Genomic DNA, 25,159 nt, shown 5'->3' with positions numbered 1-25,159 from the left:
ACTATATGCTGTCTTGAGAGCAAATTTCTTGAGAGCGGGTGGGGCTGTGGTCTAAACCACTGAGCCTCTTGGGTTTGCCAATCAGAAGGTTGGCAGTTCAAATCCCTGCAATGGGGTGAGCTCCTGTTGCTCTGTTCCAACTCCTGCCAACCTAGCAGTTTAAAAGCATGCAAGTGCATGTAGATGAATAGGTACCACTGCAGCAGGAAGGTAAACGGTGTTTCCGTGCGCTCTGGCTTCCATCACAATGTTCCGTTGCACCAGAAGTGGTTTAGTCATGCTGGCCACCATGACCCGGAAAGCTGTCTGTGGACAAACACTGGCTCCCTCAGCCTGAAAGCAAGATGAGCGCTGCATCTCCATAGTTGCCTTTGACTGGACTTAACCATCCAGGGGTCCTTTAACTCTCCCCCCCACCTTTTTAGTGCTACAAAATATTATTGTGGTAATCCAGAGAAGAGTACCAAACTTCATTATAATTTCACTTGTCTTTGGCTTTATGGCTATTTCCTGAAGCTGAACAGAGGGAAACCAATTTTTAAAACGCATACCGGTATATCTCACTGTTATATGAAAGGCCCCATTAACACATACTGCAACTTTAATCTTTTCAGGCAGGCACCTCAGCCCATGGAAGTCTGGAACTAAGAGTTAAAAGTTGTGCACTTAGGTCAAGAGGTAATAATTATTTGTTTGCAAAGAAAGTACTCTAATGTGTGACATGTTATAGGAATTATTGCTTTAATCTTAAAGTTTAAGTAAAGCGTCGAGTTCCAGTTTCATTTTTGTGGAAATTTCAGCTGGAAATGGAAAAAAATTCATTGTCATGTTTTGATTTTCTGGATTAGTATAAACTAGAACTTCAAAGTAGCACAATTCCTTAAAAACCCAATCCAGCTGAGAAAGGCTTGAGTATATTTGGACAGTAAGTAGATGTTCCGTCATATTCCCATGTGGATTCAACTTTTACTCTGGGAACATTTTCTTGGTTTATGTTCAATTTCTAAACCCAAGGGTACACATACCAGAAATGTTTATATAATTTACTCAAGCAATACACTTTATTCAACAAGTCATTACTGTAAAAGTAACTATTGGCTATTCAGTTGCTGAACCACAAAACACCATTTTCAAATGATATGCAAAGCCTGACAGAAAACCACAAGAGCCAGGAAATTCAAAGTTAATGCTAAAATTGCCCTTGCGCATTTTACAGCATCACCCTATGCCTGTTTACGTAGAAGCAAGTACCACTGTGTTCAGTGGGACTTACTCTGGAGTAAGCCCTGAAGCTGCTTAAGTAGAACTGTTTGGACTTGGAGCATAAATATTTTTGCTTGAAATTATTTCTCTTGTGTAGAAGATGACCATCTGCAATCTTCACTCACAGGAGAACATCTTACTCAAGGGGATACAGTGGTGCCTCACAAGACGAAATTAATCCGTTCCGCGAGTCTCTTTGTCTAGCGGTTTTTTTATTAGCGGCTTAGCGGATTAGCGCTATTAGCGTTTTAGCGTTTTAGCGGTTTAGCGGCTATTAGCGGCTTAGCGGCTTAGCGGCTAAAAGACTATTAGCGGCTTAGAAAAAGGGGGGGGGAAGTGAAAAAAATCGCAAGACTCGCAAGACTTTTTCGTTTTGCGAAGCAAGCCCATAGGGAAATTCGTCTTGCGAAGCGCATCGAAAAACGGAAAACCCTTTCGTCTAGCGGGTTTTTCGTCTTGCGAGGCATTCGTCTTGCGGGGCACCACTGTATCTGAAATGGCATTAGGTTGTGACTACACAAGTGCCAGACCAGGAGTTGCTTACATGTTGGAAACATCCCCAAATGCAGTCATTCCACGCAATATGCACCTTCTGGTGAGTTGATTGTTCACCAGATGCATGACACACACCCAAGCCTCAGTAACTTCATTGGAGACTGGTGAGATCATCTTAATGAGATTAGCTCAGTGTCAGAAATGGTGTAAGAGCAGTAGAATCCACTGTACAGCCTCATAAATCAATGATACTGCACAGTTTTGAACAAGACAGACAGAACAGTAGCTTAAATTGCCTCTGCTATTCGGTGCAGCATTCTGCTGCTTTGAATGGGAACTAAGAGACCTTCAAACAGTTTGTGAAGGACTGCCAATGAGTCACTCTTATGAAGTTCTGTTTAATGTGCTATCCGAGTATGCACAGATCAATCATGTCTTCCATGAAATGAGTACCCAACTCTCCTACCTGCAAGAAGGAGGATGATTCCATTTTCAAGACTTGCACCACCAGATCTGCCTACACAGCCTGGTCACTTAAATATTATTCCTGCTACAGAGGCATAAGTCAAGGAAAGCTGCTCCCATGCATGTAAGATAATTTTTAAAGGTCCTTTTGATTAAAAATGGCTTTGTCTACTCTAACAATTATCTAATTAATAGCACATCCCTGTGGAAAGTAAGAACGCTGCACCTGTATTCTAGCAACGACATTCCACTTTCAGCTTCACAGGGCTATTCACAAACATAAATTAAGCATAAAACAAACATTTTCCTGAGGTGGCGCAAGGAAGACAAATGGTTCTCTGACAAAAGGTTACAATGTGAAGTACAATTCTGCAGTTCATTGTTCACTTTATGTGACCAGCACCCAACCTGAGTCCTTTTGCACTATTTACCACTGCGGGAAAACATTTCAAGAGAGCCTTCCGTTTCAACCAACCTCCAATCCCACCTGAGTTCGAACTGTCTGGGGCTCCAAACACAAACAGTCCTGTTAAGCGCTAGAGATACTATGCTATTCTGGCAAAGCATCGTATTGTAATAATAATAATAATAATAATCTATCCCGCCTTTTTCCCTGACAGGGACTCAAGATGGCTTACAGCTAAAATAGAAATGGCTAAAAACATAGAAAGAAAGGCAATAATTAAAAACAATTAAACATCAATATAATTTATGTATAAGATCCATTAAAACATACAGATCATAACAATAAAAAATCACAACACCAGCCCTTTCCTTAAGAGTGGTTGGGGCAACCCAGTCAGATGGGCAGGGTATAAGTAGTAAATAATAATAATAATAGTGATGATGATGATGATGATAGAGTCAGTTCCCAAGAGCCTTCCTTCAAGGAGCTGAGGGCAACATACAATACTCCCTTTATCCTCACAATAACCCTGCAAGGTAGGTTGAGAGAGGGTGGATGGTCCAAAATAATCCAATAAATTTGGGGGATGAATGAGGACTTGAACATAGAGGTCTGTAATCTTAAATACAACACTCAAAATCACAGCTTTTTTTTTTTTTACTTCTTCCTCACCTTCAGGTGCTCAAAATTGTCCTCAATGGACAATCTTGCATCTCAAGTCATTTAGGGCTTGACAGACAAGTACTTTTTGCTGGAACTGTGTGTTGATTCTTTGAGGGGAATGATTTGAGGCCTAAGATAAGGGGTATCTTTTTCTCTAAACCCCACTGAGTATTATGAAAAGTGAAAGCAACTTAGCTTTCCTGCTCCTTTCTTCCTTTTCTTTAGTGTTTGTAAAAGCAGGGTTTAGTTTGTTATAAGCAAACTCTGTCAGTTGATAAAAATAATCTGTGTTAATGAACCATCATTCCTTAGCTGCCCTTAATTGGGCTGTTAGCTCAAAGGCAGCAAGTGTAGGGCTCTGAAGATAGAGGTAACATACTCTCCTCAAACTGTATATTAACTGTGCAAAATCATTGTATACTAACTGCAGTTTCTTGATCCTCTCCAAGCTTCTGGATCTTCATCATGTAGAGGTCATTAGAGAGTGGATCACTGAAGGCAAACTCAGTTGAGGAATGGTTGTAGCTGGTGAACCAGTCATAGCTGGACGTAAGCATTCCTTGCCACTGAGGCCATCTATGCCTCTACCAACAGTTTAGAAAGACTGCTTCTCTTTCCAGGGATATGGCGATTGTTGCCTGAGGTGGCCAATGGGAGCTAGAAGGTGGGACCTTTGTTCCTCATAATGGGTTTAGGATCAGAGTTTTCCTTCTCCTAGACAGGCTACCTTCCCAGGTGGTGGAGCCCTAGCAGAAACCACCTTCCTGACCATTGGACCCACTATTAATCTAGTCCACTCAATCATTGCGGAATAAGGATTTGAACCAGGGTCTCCCTGGTTATAATCCTACATGCTAAGCTCTGGGTTACACTGGGTGTAACCAAACAGAACAAAATAATCTAGGCTAAAAAGGAGTTAAGCACTTGAATTGTGCATGAGCAAAGAAACACTTGGAAATTCACTAACCGCTGAAAAGTGGCATTGCAACAGAAAGGGAGACAGACCCTTAACTGCAACACCATGACAGCTGCTCTTAGAATATATTTTTCCTACTGCGTATTCAAAGCTGGGACACAAAATGATTTAAAATATTTTGCTGCCTCAAAGGTAAAAACCAAGGTAACAGGCTTAGTGCAAAGAAACACAACGGTACAATCCCCTTTTTCTCCAGCAGTTCAAGGAGTCAGAAATAAAAGCAGCTTGTTAGTTCACCGGCATTCATGATCATTAAGGAAAATGGGGAGGGGACATGAAAAACTCTTTCCAAGTAGATGGTGAGCAATGAGGTGCCCAGTGGATCCAGTCAATGTTTCTAGAGGCCCAGAGATCAAATTAACGGGACATATAAAAACAGTAAGCAAACAACAGTAGCATGTTTCACACTGCGCACTGAAGTAAAATCTTCAATCCAAAATTATCAAAGGACTTTCAAAACGTAATGCTTTTCAGCCAGTAAGGCAGGCTTGGTGATAAAAACATGATATTTTAACAGATCTGAAAGCCCGAACATGTAGAGAATGAACTTTCTGTAAAGCCCTAAGTAGCTCAAGGTGTAAACTTCAAACCTCTTTCCCCAGAATACTTCCACTAGCTTCAGTAAATCTGCTCTGAAGCAGATGCTTTTCATGCATCAAAGCCTAACTGCCTGATCCTGTGCTTGCTACTCAGATGTAACAAAATCCAGCAGAAGAGCTCTGGCACTAAAAGTTATGTGCAAAGTCTAAAGACAAACCCTTACATGGTAGAGAAGTGAGGCAGTTTTTTGTTTTTGAATGGGAAAGAACAGAGAAGGGCAGAGATGGTGGGAGCAGAGCTTTTCACTGCAGTAGTTATGATCAGGGTCAGGTTCAGATCTGCTGCATCATTATTTATACTGTACAATGGACAGAGCAATCCTAAATGGGTTGTGGGGGTGGGGGGAGTGGAGAAATACAAATCCACCACCACAGCCCAAGAACTGTCAGCTCACACTAGCCAGGATATGACATTTCTCTCCCTCTTTTTTGCTATGTCAGCTCCAGGTTGGTATAGGAGTGGGGCCTAAGGATCTGTGGAACGTTGCAGAAATACCAAAATTAGAACCATACTTACTAAACATACAGGGTTCCATCCAATGCCAATCCTACTCAGAGTAGACCCATTGAAATTAAGCGACACGACTAGCTTAAGTTCATTTATTTAAATGGGTTTACTCGTTTAATAGAATGTAGTTGGATACAAGCCATGGGCTCCAGACACTGTGCCATCCATGGACATATCCACAAGGTAACTGAGGAGAAACTTGGTCTGTCCTTATTTTTTAGTCTAGGGCAGGAGTAGTCAACCTTTTTTATGCCTACCGCCCACCAATGCATCTTTCTTGATGGTAAAATTTCCTTACCGCCCACCAGAGCTTGATGGAAGGAGGATTCAGCTTGTGCCGTAGAACCCTCTACCGCCCACCTAGAATCCTGAAACGCCCACTTGTGGGTGGTAGGGACCAGGCTGACAATCCCTGATCTAGGGCTACTCCTGTTCAGCTTCCAGTTCACAGCTCTCAATTCAAAGCCCTGGCCTCAGGCAACTACCCACCCAGGTTTAAAGAACTGTCTTGCTCCCTGTGCATTTTCCCTAGCTGGTGGCATCTCCACTTAGCTTCACTGTCAATCTCCTTCTATAAAGAAAGTGGGACCCACAACAAAACATTGCAAAACTATTCCAGATTGTCAGCCATCTCATCTTTATGGTACTCGGTTTCATCCCCCTTCCATGCGGTTCCCCACCCACCCCCATCTGAGTTACCAGTCAGCCTGCGGTGGCCACTGAACATGAATAGTTCTCAGTGCTCCCCCCGCCCCCGGTTGGGGGCTTTTGTACTTCTGCAAATGCAGAATAGCTCTCTAGCCTGTTGCTTCTTTTCTGTTTGCCCTGATCACTTTGAAGCAATCACCTTCTCCCAGCTGGAAGCTGGAAGCTTTGACGCGGAGAGGAAAATGTGAAGAACAAACATATAAGAGTCTGCATTTCAGACTTCTGGAGCTATGCACAAATTATATCAACTGGAAATATATATTTTTTACATTTTAAAACAGAATTTTTAAAAAAACTAATTATTTATTTAAATTTCTAGTATGCCTGGTTGCAAAGGCTCAAGGCAAACTGCAGTCTGAAACAGAACATCAATCTAGGTCATTGGAAAAAATAATAATACTGGTTCCCATAATGATTTTGATGAATTGTACTGAGATAAATGTTTCAATCCTATGTTTACTGGGGTAGTGCTGACCAGGGGAAGAATTAATAAATTCTTGCGGCTGCAGATTAACTTACATTTGCTTCTACACAGAACTGTAATTACCCTCTAGGCAACACAGTAAGGGGGTGGTCAAGTACTGAAAGGAAAGTGTGGTCAAGAGTGGAGTAGTCACAAAAGCCGCTCCTCCATGAGCCACAAAGGTGGTTTGCCAATGCTTGGATTATTACGCCCCACCCATACTTTCTACAAAACCATGCAAGTCTTCACATAAGAAGAGTCTTGATGGATCAGGCTCAGAGCCTATCTTGTCCAACAACCTATTTCCAACAATGGCCAACAAGATGCTTATGGGAAGTCTAGAAGAGGAACATGAACAGGCCTCTCCTGCAGCTGTTTTCAATCAACTGATATTCAGAGGCATGGTGCCTTTGATGCTGGAATTAGCATACAGTCTTCATGACTAACAGCCAATTATTATTCTTATTTGTCATGAATGTGTCCGTTTCCATTTTAAAGCCATGAAAATTGGGGATTCCTATATCAAGTAGTGTATGAAATAAAGAAATCATGAGGTGCAGTTTTAACTACGCTCAGATAAAGTTCTGTTCTTTGTCTTTTCTGAATCTCCCATCGTTTAGCACAGTGATGGCCAAACTTGACCCTCCAGCTGTTTTCGGACTACAACTCCCATCATCCCTGACCACTGGTCCTGTTAACTAGGGATGATGGGAGTTGTAGTCCCAAAACAGCTGGAGGGCCAAGTTTGGCCATCACTGGTTTAGCATCATTAGATGATCCCAGGTTCTAAAGTTATGAGAGGAGAAAGACTTCTCTCTACTTTCTTTACGCAATGTCTAGTTTTATAAACTTCTAAACTACATAGCTCCAAGTGAATTATCAGTATCCCTTTCCTGCACCTTTTCCAGCTCTAATGTTGTGATTTTGCCAGGTGCTGAACAGAAACCCAGGATCCTTGAATATGGAACTGTGTAATTGTCAAATAATTTCTAATTGCTATGACAACTAGATGAGATACAGAGTTCTGTTTTTATATCTATTAAATTTTACGGGTGTTATTTTCAAAGGCCTCAAAGTAACTTTTACTGCACGCCTAAACACATTGACTTGGAAATATGTACCATTAATATCCATGGAACCTACTTTAAAATAAAATCGCTTAGGAGAGCAGCCTTAGGGCCCTAGGTTCTCCTGAAAATTGATGGACTATATAGTCTAGAAATGACTCTAAGTCATTCTTGATCACTATAATATTTCTCCCAAAGATAATAAACTAATCATAAAAAGCCTACACTTGTGCACAAATCCAGCCACTTCTTACAAAGATGCAGTAAACCTTAATCTACAAACTACTGATGCATTCATTCTTTGATTCACACTTTAGATTTGGGGCCAAATAGAACATTACACATAGTTGCTAGTAACTTTCCCCTAACTTAATAATAATAATAATAATAATAATAATAAAGCATGCACAGAAGACTGTGAATCTCACAAGAGGACTGGCAAGGAAAGAGTGTGTATCCTTTTTTCATCCAGTGGTTTTCTGGTTTGTTGGTTTTTTTTTAAAAAAAACTGTCCTTCCATTCTCCAGGAAAAAGATATAGGAACCCATATCTTTTTTTCTGGGAAGTGGAAAAGCAATTGGGTTGGGGAAGAGATTAAATACCCAGTCTACTGCTCCACCATTAAAATTCCCATGACTGTGTTTTGTTTAAAACAATAACAACCAGGGGTAATTGTGCCATCAAATGTAACATTGTAACAAAAACTGGTGTAAGGTAGTAGCCAGCTGAGCTGTGGATAAACAAATTCCTGGTTTGAATTTCACCAGTAGCTTACTATTTATTTGGAACATTTATTAATGCCCTTCCTTATATTTGGATTTCAATGCAATGCGCAATTAAAATTACTGTACTCTCCACTTCCCCCATCTACAACACAGAGGAGGATAATAATAGTAACTTATCTAAAAGAGCTGTTATAAAGATCACAGCTAGATGAAGCACATGATGTGGCATACTTAAAGGTCACATAAAAATGTGAAGCATGTAGTTTGAGTGACCCTTGCAATATGTGTCTGGCTGCATCTCGCATGATTACTGCTGGAATGTGCCATGCACAGTCCCCACATCACCCATTACTGTTCTGACCTACAGATCCACTTTCAGTCCTTTAGCATGAATTAGTACTTTTCTGTTCTAAGTCTTGCCTTTTTAAAATTGCAAAAAAAGTATTTATTGGCAAAGATTTATTGACTTTGGTATTGAAGTGTATCACGAGAAAAGTTTTAGCCTCAGAGGATTTTTGAATGGGGAATAAATTTAGGAAATAAAATTCTACCTTGCACCCTGTACACCCGTGAGTACACCTTTAGGGCCAAACTAGATGTGACTATAACATGTGCAAAAACATGCTTAGATGGGCCATATTTACAAAATATCAACACAGACTTAGCAGAGACTAGAGGAAAGATTTAACTCTTTTACCTCCTATGCTCTTTTCCTGCTAAAAAGTACTTGCATCACTACTATTTGTTGACACAGTTTCAATTTTCGAATGGAAAAAACAGGAGATGTCTATAAAACTCTTCCTCAATGGATCTGGTGGCCACAGAAGTGTTTTGCAAGAAAGAAAGAAAGAAAGAAAGAAAGAAAGAAAGAAAGAAAGAAAGAAAGAAAGATGGGGCATGTCTAAGCATGTGATTCAATCACATGCTTACTTAATCACATCTTTTTTGAGTGGCTTCCTTTTCTTTCTCTCTACCACTCTTCCATGGTACATGGCGGACAATTTTATCTTCTCAAAACTCCAGCACCAAGGATAATGGCTCTCTTGCAGGATGTGGTTGCATTTCTGCGGGTATGTTAAGTTTGTTATTTCTGAGTCCGGTGGTGCCAATATAGGTCAAGTCACTAGTTGGCAGAACTGCTACCAGTTCTGAAATGGCTTCCTGTTCCCTGGGAAAAAAATGACTGCCCCATTCAAAGGTCTTGAACAAATATTCTCAGAGCAGATAGTTCTTATTCCAATTTCTCAAGCAGAATGAAGCTGAATTGCGCTGCTATTATTATTATTATTATTTCAATTTATACACCGCCCCATACCTGGAGGTCTCAGGGCAGTTCACAAACAAGACCACAACATATAAATCAAACCAAGAACAATAACCCAATTAAAAAAACCCCAAAAAAGAGCCACATTCTAAAAGGGTGTTGGAATTCAATAACATCAACCAAAGGCCTGGTTAAAAAGGAATGTTTTTGCCTGGTGCCTAAAAGCATATAATGAAGGCACCAGGCAAATTTCCCTGGGGAGAGCATTCCACAGACGGGGAGCCACTGCAGAGAAGGCCCGTTCTCATGTTGCCACTCTCCGGACCTCTCGAGGAGGGGGCACACAAAGGAGGGCCTCAGAAGATGATCTCAGGGTCCAAGTAGGTTCATATGGGAAAAGGCGGTCCTTGAGATATTGTGATCCTGAGCCATTTAAGGCTTTATAGGTCAAAACCAGCACTTTGAATTGGGCCCAGAAACTAATTGGTAACCAGTACAGTTGGACCAGGATCGGTGTAATATGCTCAAACTGTCTTGCTCTAGAGAGCAACCTGGTCGCTGAATTCTGCACTAGCTGAAGTTTCCGAACTGTCTTCAAAGGCAGCCCTAAATATAACACACTGCAGTAATGTAACCTTGAAGTTACTACATATAACACACTGCAGTAATCTAACCTTGAAGCATAGATAACAGTAGTTAGGCTATTCCTGTCCAGATAGGGGCGTAGCTGGGTCACCAGCCGATGCTGATGGAAGGCACTCCGGGCCACTGAAGCCACCTGAGCCTGAAGTGACAGCAAAGGATCCAGGAGTACTCCCAGGCCTCCTCCTTCAGAGGAAGTGTAACCTCATAAAGAGCAGGCGACCTCCCAGCCAACTGGTCTAGGGAACCACCCACCAAAAGTGCCTCAGTCTTATCTGGAGTGAGCTTCAGTTTGTTGGCTCTCATCCAGTCCATTACCGAGGCAAGACACTGGTCCAGCACTTCCACTGCCTCACCTGCAGGCATAAAGGAGAAATAGAGCTGAGGGCCATCAGCATACGGTTGACAACTGACTCCGAACCTCTGGATAACTCCACCCAGTGATTTCATGTAGATGTTAAACAACACTGGGGATAGGATTGAGCCCTGTGGAACCCCACATTGAAGGTTCCATGGGCTGAAAAGCATTCCCCAAGTAACACCCTCTGGGAACGACCATCCAAGTAGGACTGGAACCACCACAAAGCAGGGCTACCCAACCCTAGTTTAGAGAGTTGCTCCAGAAGGATACCATGGTCGATGGTATTGAAAACCTCTGAGAGGTCGAGAAGAATTAACAGGGATGGTTCCCTTGTCTTTCTCTCAATAGAGGTCATCATACAGGGCGACCAAAGGAGTTTCTGTGCCAAAACCAGGCCTAAACCCTGATTGAAATGGATCCAGAAAATCAGTTTCTTCCAAAAGCACCTGGATCCGGTATGCAACCACTCGCTCCAGAACCTTGTCCAGGAAAGGGAGATTAGCCTCCTTCAAACAGGCAGGGACCACCCCCTCTCGTAATTGATCACCTCCATGGCCCAGCCCAGCTGTTCCCTCCCTGCTGGTTTTTATCAGCCAAGAAGGGCAAGGGTCTAGAGCGCAAGTGGTCACCCTGACTGATCCAAGCACCTTGTCCACATCCTCGAGCCTTACCAACTGAAACTCATCCAACACAACAGGACTAGACTGTGCTCTGGACACCCCATGAAATTGATTCATCATAACAGCAGCGTCAAGATCTTGGTGCATGCAAGCGACTCTATCCTTAAAATGCTTTGCAAACAAGTCACAGCATGCTACCGTTGGTTCTATCACCTCCTTTGGGCCAGCCTGTAAAAGGCCCTGTACCGCCCAGAAAAGCGCTGCCAGGCGACATAATGAGGATGCAATGGAGGCAGCAAAATATGCCTTCTTTGTTGCCTTCACTGCCACTAGGTAGGCTCGATAATGAGCCCTTACCAGTGTTCGGTTGCATTCATTTGGATCCTTCCTCCACTTCTTCTGGATCCATTCCAGTCCGGCTTCCACGCTGGTCATGGGACCGAGACGGCTCTGGTCACCCTAACAGATGATCTCCGCAGGCAGCTGGATCGAGGCGGGTCGGGGCTGCTGATTCTTCTAGACCTGTCAGCAGCCTTCGACATGGTAGATCACGAACTCCTGGACCACCGCCTTGCTGACGTGGGGATCCAGGGCACAGTCCTTCAATGGCTGCGCTCGTTTCTCTCTGGTCGGGGACAGAGGGTGGCACTTGGGGGGGAATTGTCATCGCGCCACTCCTTGGTGTGTGGAGTGCCTCAGGGTGCGATTCTCTCCCTGATGCTTTTTAACATCTTTATGCGCCCCCTCGCCCAGCTTGTCCGGAGTTTTGGGCTGGGCTGCCATCAGATGACACCCAACTCTATCTGTTGATGGATGGCCATCCTGACTCGGCCTCAGACACACTGACCAGATGTCTGGAAGCTGTGGCTAGATGGTTACGTGGGAGCCGATTGAAGTTAAATCCTTCGAAGACAGAGGTCCTCTGGCTGGGACGGGACGATATGGGATTGAGGGGGCAACTCCCATCTCTTGCGGGGGTGCAATTAGTGCCAGCATCGTCCGTTAAGAGTTTGGGTGTAATCTTCGATACCTCCCTCTCTATGGAGGCGCAGATTACAGCTATAACAAAGGCGGCATTTTTTCATCTCCGCCAAGCTAAGCAGTTGGCTCCTTATCTCTCTCACCCTGACCTAGCCACTGTGATCCACGCAACGGCCACCTCCAGACTGGATTATTGTAACTCGCTCTATGTGGGGCTGCCCTTGAGACTGACCCAGAAACTCCAGCGGGTGCAGAATGCCGCGGCGAGACTCCTTATGGGGTCTTCGCTGCGTGATCACATTCATCCGGTACTATACCAACTGCACTGGCTCCCGGTGGAGTACAGGATCAGGTTTAAGGTGCTGGTTTTAACCTTTAAAGCCCTATAGGGCCTAGGACCCTCGTACCTACGGGACCGCCTCTCCTGGTATGTCCCACAGAGGAACTTACGGTTTGCAAATAAAAACATCTTGAAGATCCCAGGCCACAGAGAGGTTAGGCTGGCCTCAACTAGAGCCAGGGCTTTCTCGGCCGCAGCTCCAATCTGGTGGAACGCTCTGTCACAAGAGACTAGGGCCCTGCGGGACCTGACATCTTTCCGCAGGGCCTGCAAGACAGAGCTGTTCCACCAGGCCTTTGGTCAGGGCGCAGCCTGACCCCCTCCTCTGGCAATCTGCACAGAATTTTGCTTAATGGTTGCCACCAATTTGTTTTTATTAATTTTTATAATGAAATGTTTTTAGAACGTTGGATTATTTTGATTGTTGTTAGCTGCCCTGAGCCCAGCTTCGGCTGGGGAGGGCGGGATATAAATAAAATTATTATTTATTATTATTATTATTATTATTATTATTATTATTCTAGGTTATCTGTTGTGCTCAGTCATCAAACATACTTAAGGCAGTTAATATTTTTAAGTAACTAGTTTGAAGAAGCATTGAAAACAAGCTGCACTTCAGCAACTGGGTGACATAATTGATAGTCTTAGTCTAGGACCAGGAAGATGGGTTCTACACTGCTTAGACACCTAACTAAAAAACCTGAGCCCAGTTACTGCCTCTCAACCTGCTCCACCTCACAAGGTTGCTGTGAGGATATAAAAGGGAGAGAAGGATATAAGCCATTGTGTGATTCCTGAAGGAAAGACAAGATACAAATGCAGCAAAAAAACCTCGCAAAGAACCCAAAATAAACAACCTTAGCACAAAGACTTATTGCTGTAAGTGGCCATAACAGTTATTCTAAGCAGTTAACACCTTTTAGAGGCACTTGAGCTTTCAAGAAGCATTGAAAGTAAGCTGGTTAGCTTTTTGTATTCAATTACTTTTGACTATGGGTTAAAAATTCAACTGAAAGGCAAATACCAAGTACGTTTGGAATACATTTCTACTCTAGACTGTATTTTTATTTACAGAAAAGTGTTAAAGGGTTTGGGCTCTGACCGTGGAATGCCCTCTCAACAGAGGTTTGCCTGTTGGCCAGACTAAAACTTTTTTCTTTGCCCAGGCATTCTAACTTGTGTGTATGTTTTAGTACTGAATCATAGAATTGTAGAGTTTGAAGAGACCATAAGGGTCATCCAGTCCAACCCCCTGCAATGCAGGCATCTTTTGCCCAGCGTGGGGCTCAAACCCACAGCCCTGAGATTAAGAGTCTCATGCTCTACCAACTGAGCTATCTCAGCTATTTTAAAACTTGGTTACAAGCTCATGGTTAACAAGGGGGAAAGTGAAACCATGAGCCTGAGTTCAGATGACACACTCAGCCAAACCTTGACTTAGCTAAGTGCAGCATGGAAATTTAAAAAAAGAGGAGAAGCAATGCAGCTGTGAATTCCTCTCCAGGACGCTCACTTTCACATGCTTCTAGTAAGCCATGCCATGTGAAGAAGTCCATTGCATAACGAAGTGCTGGTGACAAGACCCAAGTTCTAGAGCCACTAACCTGGAATGTGTCTGTAGAGCATGCGGTAGCCAATGTGATGCCCTCCAGATGTTGTTGGCTTCCAGCTCCCTTCAGCCCCAGCCGGTATGGCCAATGGTCACATATGATGGGAGATGAAGTCCCAGTTCACGCCAGTTATTCCTACTCTAGATTAAAAGGAATACCCCTTAAATTTCTATCTATGTGATGTGTCCCATATAAATGTTCACTAATATATTCTGAAAAGTTCCTCAGCCCTCAGCCCTGCCATTTCCTTGTTACGCTTCTATTGAAGTGTTTTTCCCATTAGTTTAAATAATGCTGAGTATATGCATTTTCATCTCTTCACCCAGGTTCACAAAAAACAACAACCTCAAGTTGCTTTGTGTTTGCATTTTTGGATTGCAGACTTCAAGGTACCTTTGAATTTTAAAAAGAACCTCCCCACCCCAATTTTCATACTTAAAAAGTTACTGTTGTTTTTGTACAAAGGTACCCAGTTTTCTGGGCACATATTTATTGTTGTTTTAAGCAAAGAAAGAAATGAAACAATCCCAAAGCAAGTCAGTTTTGGGCATACTGATTGTGCTGGATGGCTTCATTTTGCTTTTTACTTCAGAAGCATGATTTTCTTTCTTTCTCTTTCCCTTTATTCCCAATCCTGTAATATCAATGTCTGAATGCTTACTTATCTTTATCTACCCTATTATTATATCAGCAATATACCCTACAAGTCTAAACTAATTTAAAAAGAAGAACGGTGTCCTTAAATTAATCATTTTTAATATATAATTAAAGATGATTAATTTAAGATGTGGCTGGTATGCACCAAAGAAGTCAAAAGCCCCAGGAAAACAAACAAAATGTTCAGTTAACCACTGCCCTCTTTTTAGGCCCCTCTTAAAATCCAAATATGGGCTTTACCCAACAAAGACCTTCACCCTACAAAGAATTGAATATCTGATTCTAAGAGCAGTCGACAGTTCAGCCACTGTAAAAAGCAGAATCTCAGCTTTAAAAAATTAGTTACAGTGGGACATGTGATTACATAACGGTGCAATATTTAGTGTATTCACCCTTAAGGAATTAACTGAAACACCATCCAATTACCAAATGTCTTGGCTGTAGCAGCTTAAAACCTGTACTTGATGATTACTGAAGCATATCTATGAATTAACTGCAGTGAGGCCGCAAACTTTAGCAAAGCATTGAAGCTGCCATGCCAAATGCATTTGGTTAACAGAAAAACTCCTTTCTGACACCGTCAGTGGAAGGCAGACAGAGAGAGAAGACCAAACTTTCATGGTCCAGCTTCTCTGTGAAATCAAACAGATGTTTCATGATCCCCGGCAGAAATGTGTTGTGCATCTTTCCCAGAGGAAGAGAAAACAAGGCAGCCCTGGTAACTTTTCAAAAAAGGAAAAACAGGCACTGACATTCAGCCGACACTAACATTTATGTCCAGTTGGTAAAAAATTTTGACAATAGCAAACTTTCACCCTGAAAGCTGTAAAACAAGGCAGCCTGTGTCCCTTCTCTCTGAACTTTACACATACAAGAGCTGCCCCACTGCAGGAATATGTGGGAAGAGAACAACTGTAATGGAACACACATTCTTAAGAGAAAAACCCCAAAAGTGGGTGAGCAGAGAGTGGGGGTGGGGGGAAGCAAAACTATGAGTCACCAGTGGTTCACTTAGGACAGAGAACTTGGGAAGAAAGGCACTTCTTGATTTTAAAAAAGCGTGTGTGGGGGGGGGTAAATTCTTTATGCATTTGTGTGCACAAAACCACTGCACATTTGGCTTCATTGTAAACTGCAAAAGAACCCAACTGATTTTCACAATGTATCTAGGGTTGATATATGATACTGCATGAATATAAGCTATGTGGGGGAAAGATGATCACCATGCTTCACCCATCTGTTCCCCTAAAAGATACTCCCTATGTTGCAGGTATGCAGCACACATTTAGCAAGTACTTATCATGTACTACTACTACTAATTTTCCCCAACCACTCTGGGCAGTTTCCAACAAAATATTAAAATACAATAGTCTATTAAACATTAAAAGCTTCCCTACACAGGGCTGCCTTCAGATGTCTTCTAAAAGTCTGGTCTGGTAGTTGTTTTTCTCTTTGACATCTGGTGGGAGGGTGTTCCACAGGGCGGGTGCCACTACCAAGAAGGCCCACATATAAAGTGACTATATGCTTTTTATTTCACCAAGTGTACACAAAGAAACTTAACCGGGAGACCCAAAGTCATTGTCGCTCTCCATAGCATGTCGCTCTCCATAGCTTGAGTTAAAGTAGACACATGCATTTAGCTTCAAACATTTTGGGGGTACAGGACGATACACACTCTAAATCTGTAATATGTAAAGTGGCCTTAAGGACCCGCACAATGCATTAGGAGAACTGATAATGGATTTAATAGTCATCATGGGTATGAAAAAACACAAAACAAAAAACAACCCAAAACTTCAGGGAACATTCCCCCCACCCCTTTCCCACTCACAGCATCACTTTTGGATATGGATCTTAACATGTACACTCTCATCTCTGCTCCTTCCCCTCTCACTGCAGGAAGTGCTGAATGAACCAGTAAATCTGAATGTGGGAAGAAACTGTACTTTCCACCAGGTTCACTGTTGCAGGTTATGTATGTGGTGTTAGGGGGTGGGTAATACCTCTGGTAAGCATGCTCCTTCTGGGTTACTTACATCTTTAGTTCCCTGTACTCAGCACTCACCTGTGGCTCCTAGAAGCTGTCAGATTGGGCATACCCTGGAAAAGGCTTTGACTGGCCGGCTAAACCAGGTGATGGTAGCCAATGGGTCTCAAACCCTCATTGAGTTAGGGACATTGCCTGCATTCAAAGACAGGCTCTGGCAGATTGAGCGGACGAAACCAACAGTGTGTCCAACAGGCAAGAAAGCAGTTTCTGCACGTGCTGCAGAGGGAAGTGAGGGGCAGATGGGGCTCGTCAACCCAGGAAGGTAGCCCATCTAGGAGAAGGAAAACTGTGATCCAAAACCTCCACTGCCTTGCGGGATGTTTTTGGGAGAAGAAAAGGCTAAGGAGTAAACCCTACACAAATCCAGAGTGAAGACTCTAAGACAGTTGGATGGTGCCTTGTACACCTCCTTCTGGCAACTCCTGCAGTCAAGCTGGTGCCAAACGTAGTGCTCTGCTTTCCTTTGGACCACATCAGCGAGGCCGAGGGGTGGGTGTGTACTGTCATCTGGGCAGCCCAGGACCCCCATACGCACTGCCCAGGCTTGTGCTCCAGGGAAGTCACTTTGGTGCTGCTAACACAGCGGTTTGACTTCACCCCCGAAGGTGCACTCCATTGGCTCTCAAGACAGATGCCAACAACAACAACTGTTGCAGGGTTGATCACTGAGATTCTGTGTTCAAATTAATGTGGAATCCCCTAATTAATTACGCACTTTTATCCACAGGAGTTGGAAAGGGATTAAAAGAGCCTAAGGCCCCCAACACCCATTACTCTGTCCAGCTGCAACCATTGAGGAGGAAATGCCAATGAATAGAACTTTAACATGGCTAAATTGCAAGTTAGAGGTATAGATTATGAATTCAGGTCCCTTTTATACATGCATTCTAACAGACACACAAAAACCAATGTTGAGAACAATCTAAGCTTTAAATGTGACTATTATAAAAAGCCAGTGTAAGCATTTAAGACCCCGGTCTTGCAAAACCATGGTGGCTATGCTCTTTCTCAATGGCTGGAGGGAGCAATGCTTCTGAATGCTAATTGCTGGAAACCTCATGATGGATCAGAGCTCTTGTACTTGGTTCCCGCTTGTGGGTTTCCCATAGGCATCTGGTTTGCCACTGTGAGAACAGGATGCTGGACTAGATGGGTCACTGACCTGATCCAGCAGGCTCTTCTTATATTCGTATCACACCCTAACCTACCTCACAGGGTTGTTGCAAGAAGAAAACTGGAGAACCATGTGTGCTGCCTTCATTCCTTAAGTGAAAGGAGGGGTGCAAGTGTAAATAATGATAGTAAATAGAAGAAAGCAGGCATTGCACACAGAAACAGATTTGCAATTTGTTTGGGATGCAGAATCAAACCTACAAAAATTAAAGATGCTGGGTTCTAAATCAATCTGTCAAAGCTCAGTGATATTTGGACCCAATGTATTGATTTAGTCTACTCATGTGAAGGATACTGTCAGCAGATACATGAAAGTTCACTGTTTGCAATACAAAACAGGACAAAACAAAGGAAGCCTTGAAGAACTGGTTAGAAATTGCTTTTTAAGCTACACTACAGATTTACAGTGCAATCTTAAGCATGTAATCTCAGAAGTAAGTCCTATTGAATTCAATGGGGCTTGCTTGCAGGTAAGTAGGGTTACGATGGCAGGCTAGTATGTCTTTTTAACTTTCATATTGCTTTGCACATGATATAAATGTTTAATTTTTTAGAAGTTAGCTTTGTACAAAGAACTATATCCAAGGCTTACACTGACTGTTTAAGGAGCTTTCCCTGTGCAAAATCTGCACAATCAGCATTGTGGAGAGATGACAACATAAGAGAAGGACATCTAACCAAGGGAAACACAGCACCATATTCTACCAAAACAATGTACCTTGATTCCAAAATTGCCTCAGCAGATTGCTTCATCAGAGAGATTTCTCTTTTCTCCATCACCCACATTGTTTTCCCAATGGAAAATCTGTACTTTGCTCTCGAATAGTAAAATGCCCAGGAAACAGGATTACTATCACAATGAGTCTTTCTTCAGAGATACACATGATGCAAATAGACCTCTTAAGGACCACCTTGCTAGATCAGCCCACCTAAATCTATTACTCTGCTTCCAACAGTAGCCAAACAGACGCTTTCTAGCAGGGCCTGAAAACAGCAGCCATTCCCTGCTACTTCTTCACCAGCAACTGATTGCTGACAGCAATAGGATAGAATCATCTTCCATGAATCTGCCTAACTATTCCCTTTTAATAGAGATAACGGGAGTTGAAGTCCAACAACATCAGGAAAGACAAAAGTTCCCCATCTATGGTTTTTACAGAAGTCACAGTTCAGATTCCCATGCCTGGATAAACTGAAGGTTGAACTCTTAAAGTAAACATCCAAAAAGTGTCTTCTGAAGTCAACTAAGCCAGGATCTAATTGCATGGCAGCAAATCCCAGACATTAATTATGCACTGCGTGCCTGAAACACAGCAGACTGTTCAAAGAACGTTTGTTACAGGTAAGCAACCTGCCATTTCTTTTGCTGTCCTGAAGCTATTTGCAATCCATTTCATCTAGTGACCCCAAGTTCTGGACTTACAAAGGAGGAGTAAAATGTCTCTCCACTCACTTTCTCCACACGCCATGCACAATTCTATAAACTTCTATCATGCCCCTATCCAATCCTTCGGCCACAAAGTAGGTAAACTGAAAAACACTGCCCCCATTTAACCTTTGCTCAATGGGGACACAGTGCTCCATGACCTTGATGGTTTTGGTTGACCTTTCCTTTTGCCCAGTCAAAAGGGACACTCTCCAATATAACTCTCTGTGCTGCAGCTGCTTACAGAGGGGTTCCCAAGTAAGTCATCACCAGCCCAGCCCAGCCCAGCCCAAAAACACACCTGAATGACACAGTCCTCTGCTTCTAACATTGGAACTGCTTTACCAGGTGCATCCCACAAAGTCTTCCTCCTAATCCCTATGGAGGGTGGCTGCCCTTGTTCAGCTTTCTGGACATGCTCAGCTGCACTCTCTTTATCACTGTTGGCATTATCATGCTACAATTTATTACCCACCCTTCACCCCAAGTTCCCAGGGCTGGTTGCAGCAAATTAAAACACAACATTGCTATTAACAAGCACTATGGAAAACAAGTTTAAAACCACCTAAAACTACAAAAACATGGTGGGCCCCCAAAATACATGGTAGTGAGAGCCCTGGCACTAAAAGCAGGCCAAACTTTGCCTAACTGTGGACACTGATAGGCAGGCCTTCTGGGTCGCCCGCCTTCTCCCTTACCTGGATTTTCCTCTTCTCGCAGGCGGGCCCGGTGCCTTGCACCACGCTGTCCAGCACCGTGACCAGCCCGGCGTCGGGAGCCACGAAGCAAGAGTTCCTGGCCACCCGGATGGCCTCCTCAATCTCGGCGAAGCGGAAAACACACAGCGCCGAGGGCTGGGGCGCTTGCCGGCCCCCAAACCCCGTCCCGGAGGAGGAGGAGGCGGACGAGGCCTTCTCGAAGACCCCGAAGAGCAGCTCCTCCGGCCGGGGCGGCGAAGCGCTTCCCGAGCCCACCTGCAGGGCGGCGCTGGCGGGGAAGACCGACACCAGCCGGTTGAAGAGGTCGCCGCCGCCGCCGCCGGCCGCCCCCGACGCCGCCCCACCTCCGCGCCAGGCGCCGCTGCTGCACTGCAGCCCCATCTGGATGTAGGACTCGGTCAGCTTCTTGGTCTCCGCGCCGCCGCCGCCGCCGCCACCGCTGCTGCCGTTCAGAGTCGTCGCCTCGGCCGGGTCGCCCAGGCAGATGCGCGCCAGCAGGCTGTGCGAGTGGCTCTCCTTTTCCCGCGCATTCGCCTCGCTGTTGAGGGCCAAGTAGGCGTAGCGGCCGAGCGGGGCGCCCGCCGGAGGCGAGAGCGGGAGGCCGCTCCGGGCAGGGGCGCCGCCGGGGAGAAGGGAGGCCCCAGGCCCGGCGTAGGGGCTCCGGCCGCTGGGGGCGCCCTTTTCCTCGCCGGGGCGAGAAGGCGGCGGCTGCGGCTGCGACGGCGGGCGGGCTCCGCGGTGCAGGAAGGCGCGCACGAAGCTGAGCTTGTGGCGCTCCTTGGCGCCCTGCTTGATCTTGAAGATGTTGTCGTCGGAGGGGTTGATGTCGAAGGTGAAGAGGCGCGCCAGGTCCCCGCGGGCGTCCAGAGCGCGGATGGCGATCTCGGGCGTGTTCTCGAAGCGGTGGTCCTCCAGGCTGGCGTTGCGCGGGAAGAAGGGGCTGCCCAAGCCCGTGTAAGTGGCGGCCACCAGCAGGCGCGTGTCCTGCCCGGCCTGCTTGAGCACCAAGCCCACGGTGGACGCGTTGGCGTGGTTGGCCGCCACGTTGAGCATGCTGGGGAACACCGTGACCTGGTCCCCCCCGCCGCCGCCGCCGCCGCCACCTGCCCCGGGCGGGAAAGCGACGGCCACGACGGAGATGTTGTCCATGCTGCGCAGCTGGCAGAAGCCCTGGTAGACGGAGCCGCACACCACCAGGATGCCTTGCTCCGGGTCGGGCTGCAGCAGCTTGTTGTAGTTGTCGGTGGGCTTCCGGGCGTGCTCGCACGACGCCTGGGGCAGCTGCGGAGCGTGGCAAAGCGGGTTGTCCTCCTTGGGTCCCACCTGCTCTTCCACCTCCAGGGTCAAGTTGGGGCCCGACAGCTGGTAGAGCCGGTTGACGGCCGCCAGGTACACCTTGCCTCCCGACGCATCCAGAGCGAAGTTGTTGGTGGCCGTGAGCGAGACGAACTTGTGCTGCACTTCCAGCCCGGGCACCGGGAGCGCCGGGAGCAGCAGCAAGAGCACGAGGGGAAAGGCTGGGAGAAGGCGGTCGCCCCGCGGCAGCACCTGGCTAGCGCCTCGCCGACCCGGCGAAGAAACCATCCTGCCTCCTGGGCTGCTGCTCGGAACAGAGCATGAGGCTCCTCGGCGAAACGGGGCTTGGCAATCGCCAGGAAAGGAAAGAGCGGCGGCGGCGGCGGCGGCGGCGGCGGATGAAGCAACGCAGCGGAGCACGAGAAAGGAAAACCTGTTTCCTGCAGAGGATCTAACACGCCTCAGCTCCGGAGTGACGCCAGGAGGGAAGTCCCGAGCCTTTGTTGCAAGCGATCGGCAGCCTTTTGCCTCCTTACTGGACCGACGTCTCGAGTGGGGTTAAAACGGCACGTCTGAGAAAAGCTGCGCCCTCCCCTAAGTCTGACAGCTTCTCTCTCTCCTTCCTTTCTCTCTCTCTCTCTCTCTCTCTCTCTCTCTTTCTGTCTCTGCCTGAGGACAAGCTGCCGCTCTCCGACTTCTCCGAGGTCCTCTTTTTTTTTTTTTTTTTTTTGCATTACCTCTCCCCCCTCCTTTATTTAGGGTTTGTCATGTGAATATGATTAAGTTGAAGCAATTTTTCCCCAAAGCTGGAAGGCAATCACCGCACCAGCCCCAAACACAAAGAAGCAGCTCTTGATAGCAGCTCCTTTGCTAACAAATAACTCTTGTGTTTTGCGCTTTTCTCCTTTTTTTTTTTAATGTTGGGAAGCAAGAATGTAGGACTCCACTAGCGGGAGGCGGAGGGAAAGGGTGGTGGTGGTGGTGGGGAGAAGAAGAGTAGGAGATAGAAAACTTTTCTCCTCTAGCCATAAAGCAACACTGCAATCAGTTGTAAAAATAGACCTAACCAAACAACATTAATTTCAGGAAAAGGGAACACTAAGCGACCCCTTCTCCTTGCAAGCTGTTATTCTCTCCCTCTCCCACCCCCCAGCAATGAAAATAAGTTAACTCTCCATCTGCTTGAAGTGCTGCCCTACTCATAAAAAGGGTTTTACCAGAAAGGATAACAAAAAAGAGAAGGTCAGGCTGTCTGGGGTTTGGGGGTCAGGAATAAATTAAGAGGACAAGTATGCCAAGCATGTAAGATGAGGGAGGGGTGAACTGGTTCAGTCCCACTGTGTTTTGCTCATTGGCACCATAGAGCAGTGAGGGTGTTTGAAAATGTACTTCAGAGTGTGCTGAACTGCAGGGCACCTCTTGTGTTCTCCCAAGTTCACAATCTCAGGGACCTCCTTCCCCACAGATCAGTTGTAGCACACTCCAGGTTTCCTCCTCATCAGTCCACCACTTGGAGGAATCGTCTCTTGACTATCATTATTTTGAGAAGACAGTGCCTGTTTTAGATCACACTGCTTAGCGCACTGTTAATGATACATGCTTTTTTCAATGGTTTTATTTGCTTCTTGGGAGGAAAGCAATGACAAACCTAGACAGCATCTTAAAAAGTAGAGACATCACCTTGCCAACAAAGGTCCGTATAGTAAAAGCCATGGTTTTCCCAGTAGCGATGTATGGAAGTGAGAGCTGGACCATAAAGAAGGCTGATCGCCGAAGAATTGATGCTTTTGCATTATGGTGCTGGAGGAGACACTTGAGAGTCCCATGGACTGCAAGAAGATCAAACCTATCCATTCTGAAGGAAATCAGCCCTGAGTGCTCACTGGAAGGACAGATCGTGAAGCAGAGGTTCCAATACTTTCACCACCTCATGAGAAGAGAAGACTCCCTGGAAAAGACCCTGATGTTGGGAAAGATGGAGGGCACAAGGAGAAGGGGACGACAGAGGACGAGATGGTTGGATAGTGTCTTCGAAGCTGCCAGCATGAGTTTGACCAAACTGGGGGAGGCAGTGGAAGACAGAAGTGCCTGGCGTGCTCTGGTCCATGGGGTCACGAAGAGTCGGACACGACTAAATGACTAAACAACAACAAATTTATTTTTAATTTTTTAAAAAAAAATAGTGTAGTAATAGCTTTTTGTGAAGAACGTCTGTTGTGTAAAGCATAGACTTTGGTCTGGGATGCCTGGTTAGATACCTCCACTCTGCCACAAAGCTTTCTGGACATCACTGGAGCTTTTGTCACATACTCTGACCTGAGCTGCTCAAAGGTGATGGGTTACAAATGTAGTAAAGTGGCATGTCACAAATGGAAGCTGTTGGTACATCAGAGACACTTGAAACTCCTGGTGCCTACACACACTTCAAACATTTCCTGCTTCTCTTGTGATTTAGAACTCTTGCAACATTCCCACTGCCATCATTCCCCAGCACTCTGCTCCCACTGTTCCATGCTAGCTTCCCAGACTCTTAACATTTGATTGCCTCACCTGTCGGATTCTGGCACGGATTTCTGCCCCTAAGATCTGGGTATCTTCATGCAAACAAAGGCAATTCAAGCCACTTTACATCCCCCCCGCCTGCAAATATTATTCAGGAGCAAATGCCCCACACCTACAGGAGTGCACACCCTTCTGAGTAAACAAATATGAGTAGGGGGATACATGTCCTGAAAATCACTTTTCACTCAGCTGTATTTAGTATGTAGAAACAAAGCAAAGAGAACACAAGTTCAACTCCTAAGCTTATTGTGATATGCAGATGGTTAGTTAAGGCCTGACCAAATGACACGTGGCTGACATGTTCGGCAGTCTCATGATCACTTCTTCAGTTCTGGGGTGCTGGGAATTTAATTGAGGGAACTGAAAGAGTGAGTTTTATGCTTTACCGTCTTGTCATTTTTCTTCTCAGTATTCCCCACCCCCGTGCTTTCTACCCATGTGTATCTTTTCTCCTGAGGGTGGAAAAGCAGCTGGGGTAATTCCCCAGAATGGAAATGGTTAAGCCACTCTCCTGTCTCCTCCATTCTTCTGATCATAGTCTTACCCTTCTACATTTTACTTTTATTGTCTTTTTTTATATAGAAAAAAACCCCAGAATGACACAATTACACACATCTGCTGTGTCACATTGGCCTTCAGCCACCCAGACTAACTGGTTGAATGCCCCTTCATAGTTCAAGCTCACACAAAGAGTGGGTGGCTGATTCTCCAGTGTTAATTTTTCCTGTAAGGTTCTGTATCTATAGAAGCAGTTCCTGGCATTGGGCCAGAATGTTGCCCTTTAGGAAATGGGAGGTGACTAGTAGATGGCATATCAAGCTTTCTTACAAGATTGATTCAATCAGAGGGGAAACAGCAATCATTTTTTAACTCTGAGCCTTGCTGGCTCCATGGAGTTGACAACGTTTCCCCCCCCCCCCAAAAAAAGTCACATGATGCAGAGATTCCTTAACCTTAAAATCACGACTCAATGTTAAATCATGGGAACGCAAATTATTGTTATTATTATTTTATCTTCTCTAATTCAGCCTTTTAATGCTCCAAAGGCATGTGAAGGAAAAATTAATAATGTGCCTGTAGTGTCCCCTAAAGGCTCAGAACTAAAAAAAGAAGGGGG

General features: G+C 45.1%; 1 protein-coding gene across 1 annotated transcript in view; it reads right to left on the bottom strand.

Annotated features, from left to right (window-relative positions):
- PLXND1 (plexin D1) overlaps positions 1-23,119 on the bottom strand; it is a 155,537-nt gene extending 132,418 nt beyond the window's left edge. Inside the window, exon 1 of the mRNA XM_080995514.1 lies at positions 20,164-23,119. Within this exon, the coding sequence (XP_080851640.1) occupies positions 20,164-21,768 (1,605 nt within the window). The 5' untranslated portion in view covers positions 21,769-23,119. The remainder of the gene's footprint in view (positions 1-20,163) is intronic.
- Positions 23,120-25,159: the final 2,040 nt, after the last annotated feature.

The sequence above is a fragment of the Podarcis pityusensis genome, assembly GCF_964106645.2.
Source record: "Podarcis pityusensis genome assembly, chromosome: 2".
Taxonomy (NCBI): Eukaryota; Metazoa; Chordata; class Lepidosauria; order Squamata; family Lacertidae; genus Podarcis; species Podarcis pityusensis.
The sequence above is the reverse complement of the archived record's forward strand: the minus strand, read 5'-3'. Positions and strand labels throughout refer to the sequence as shown.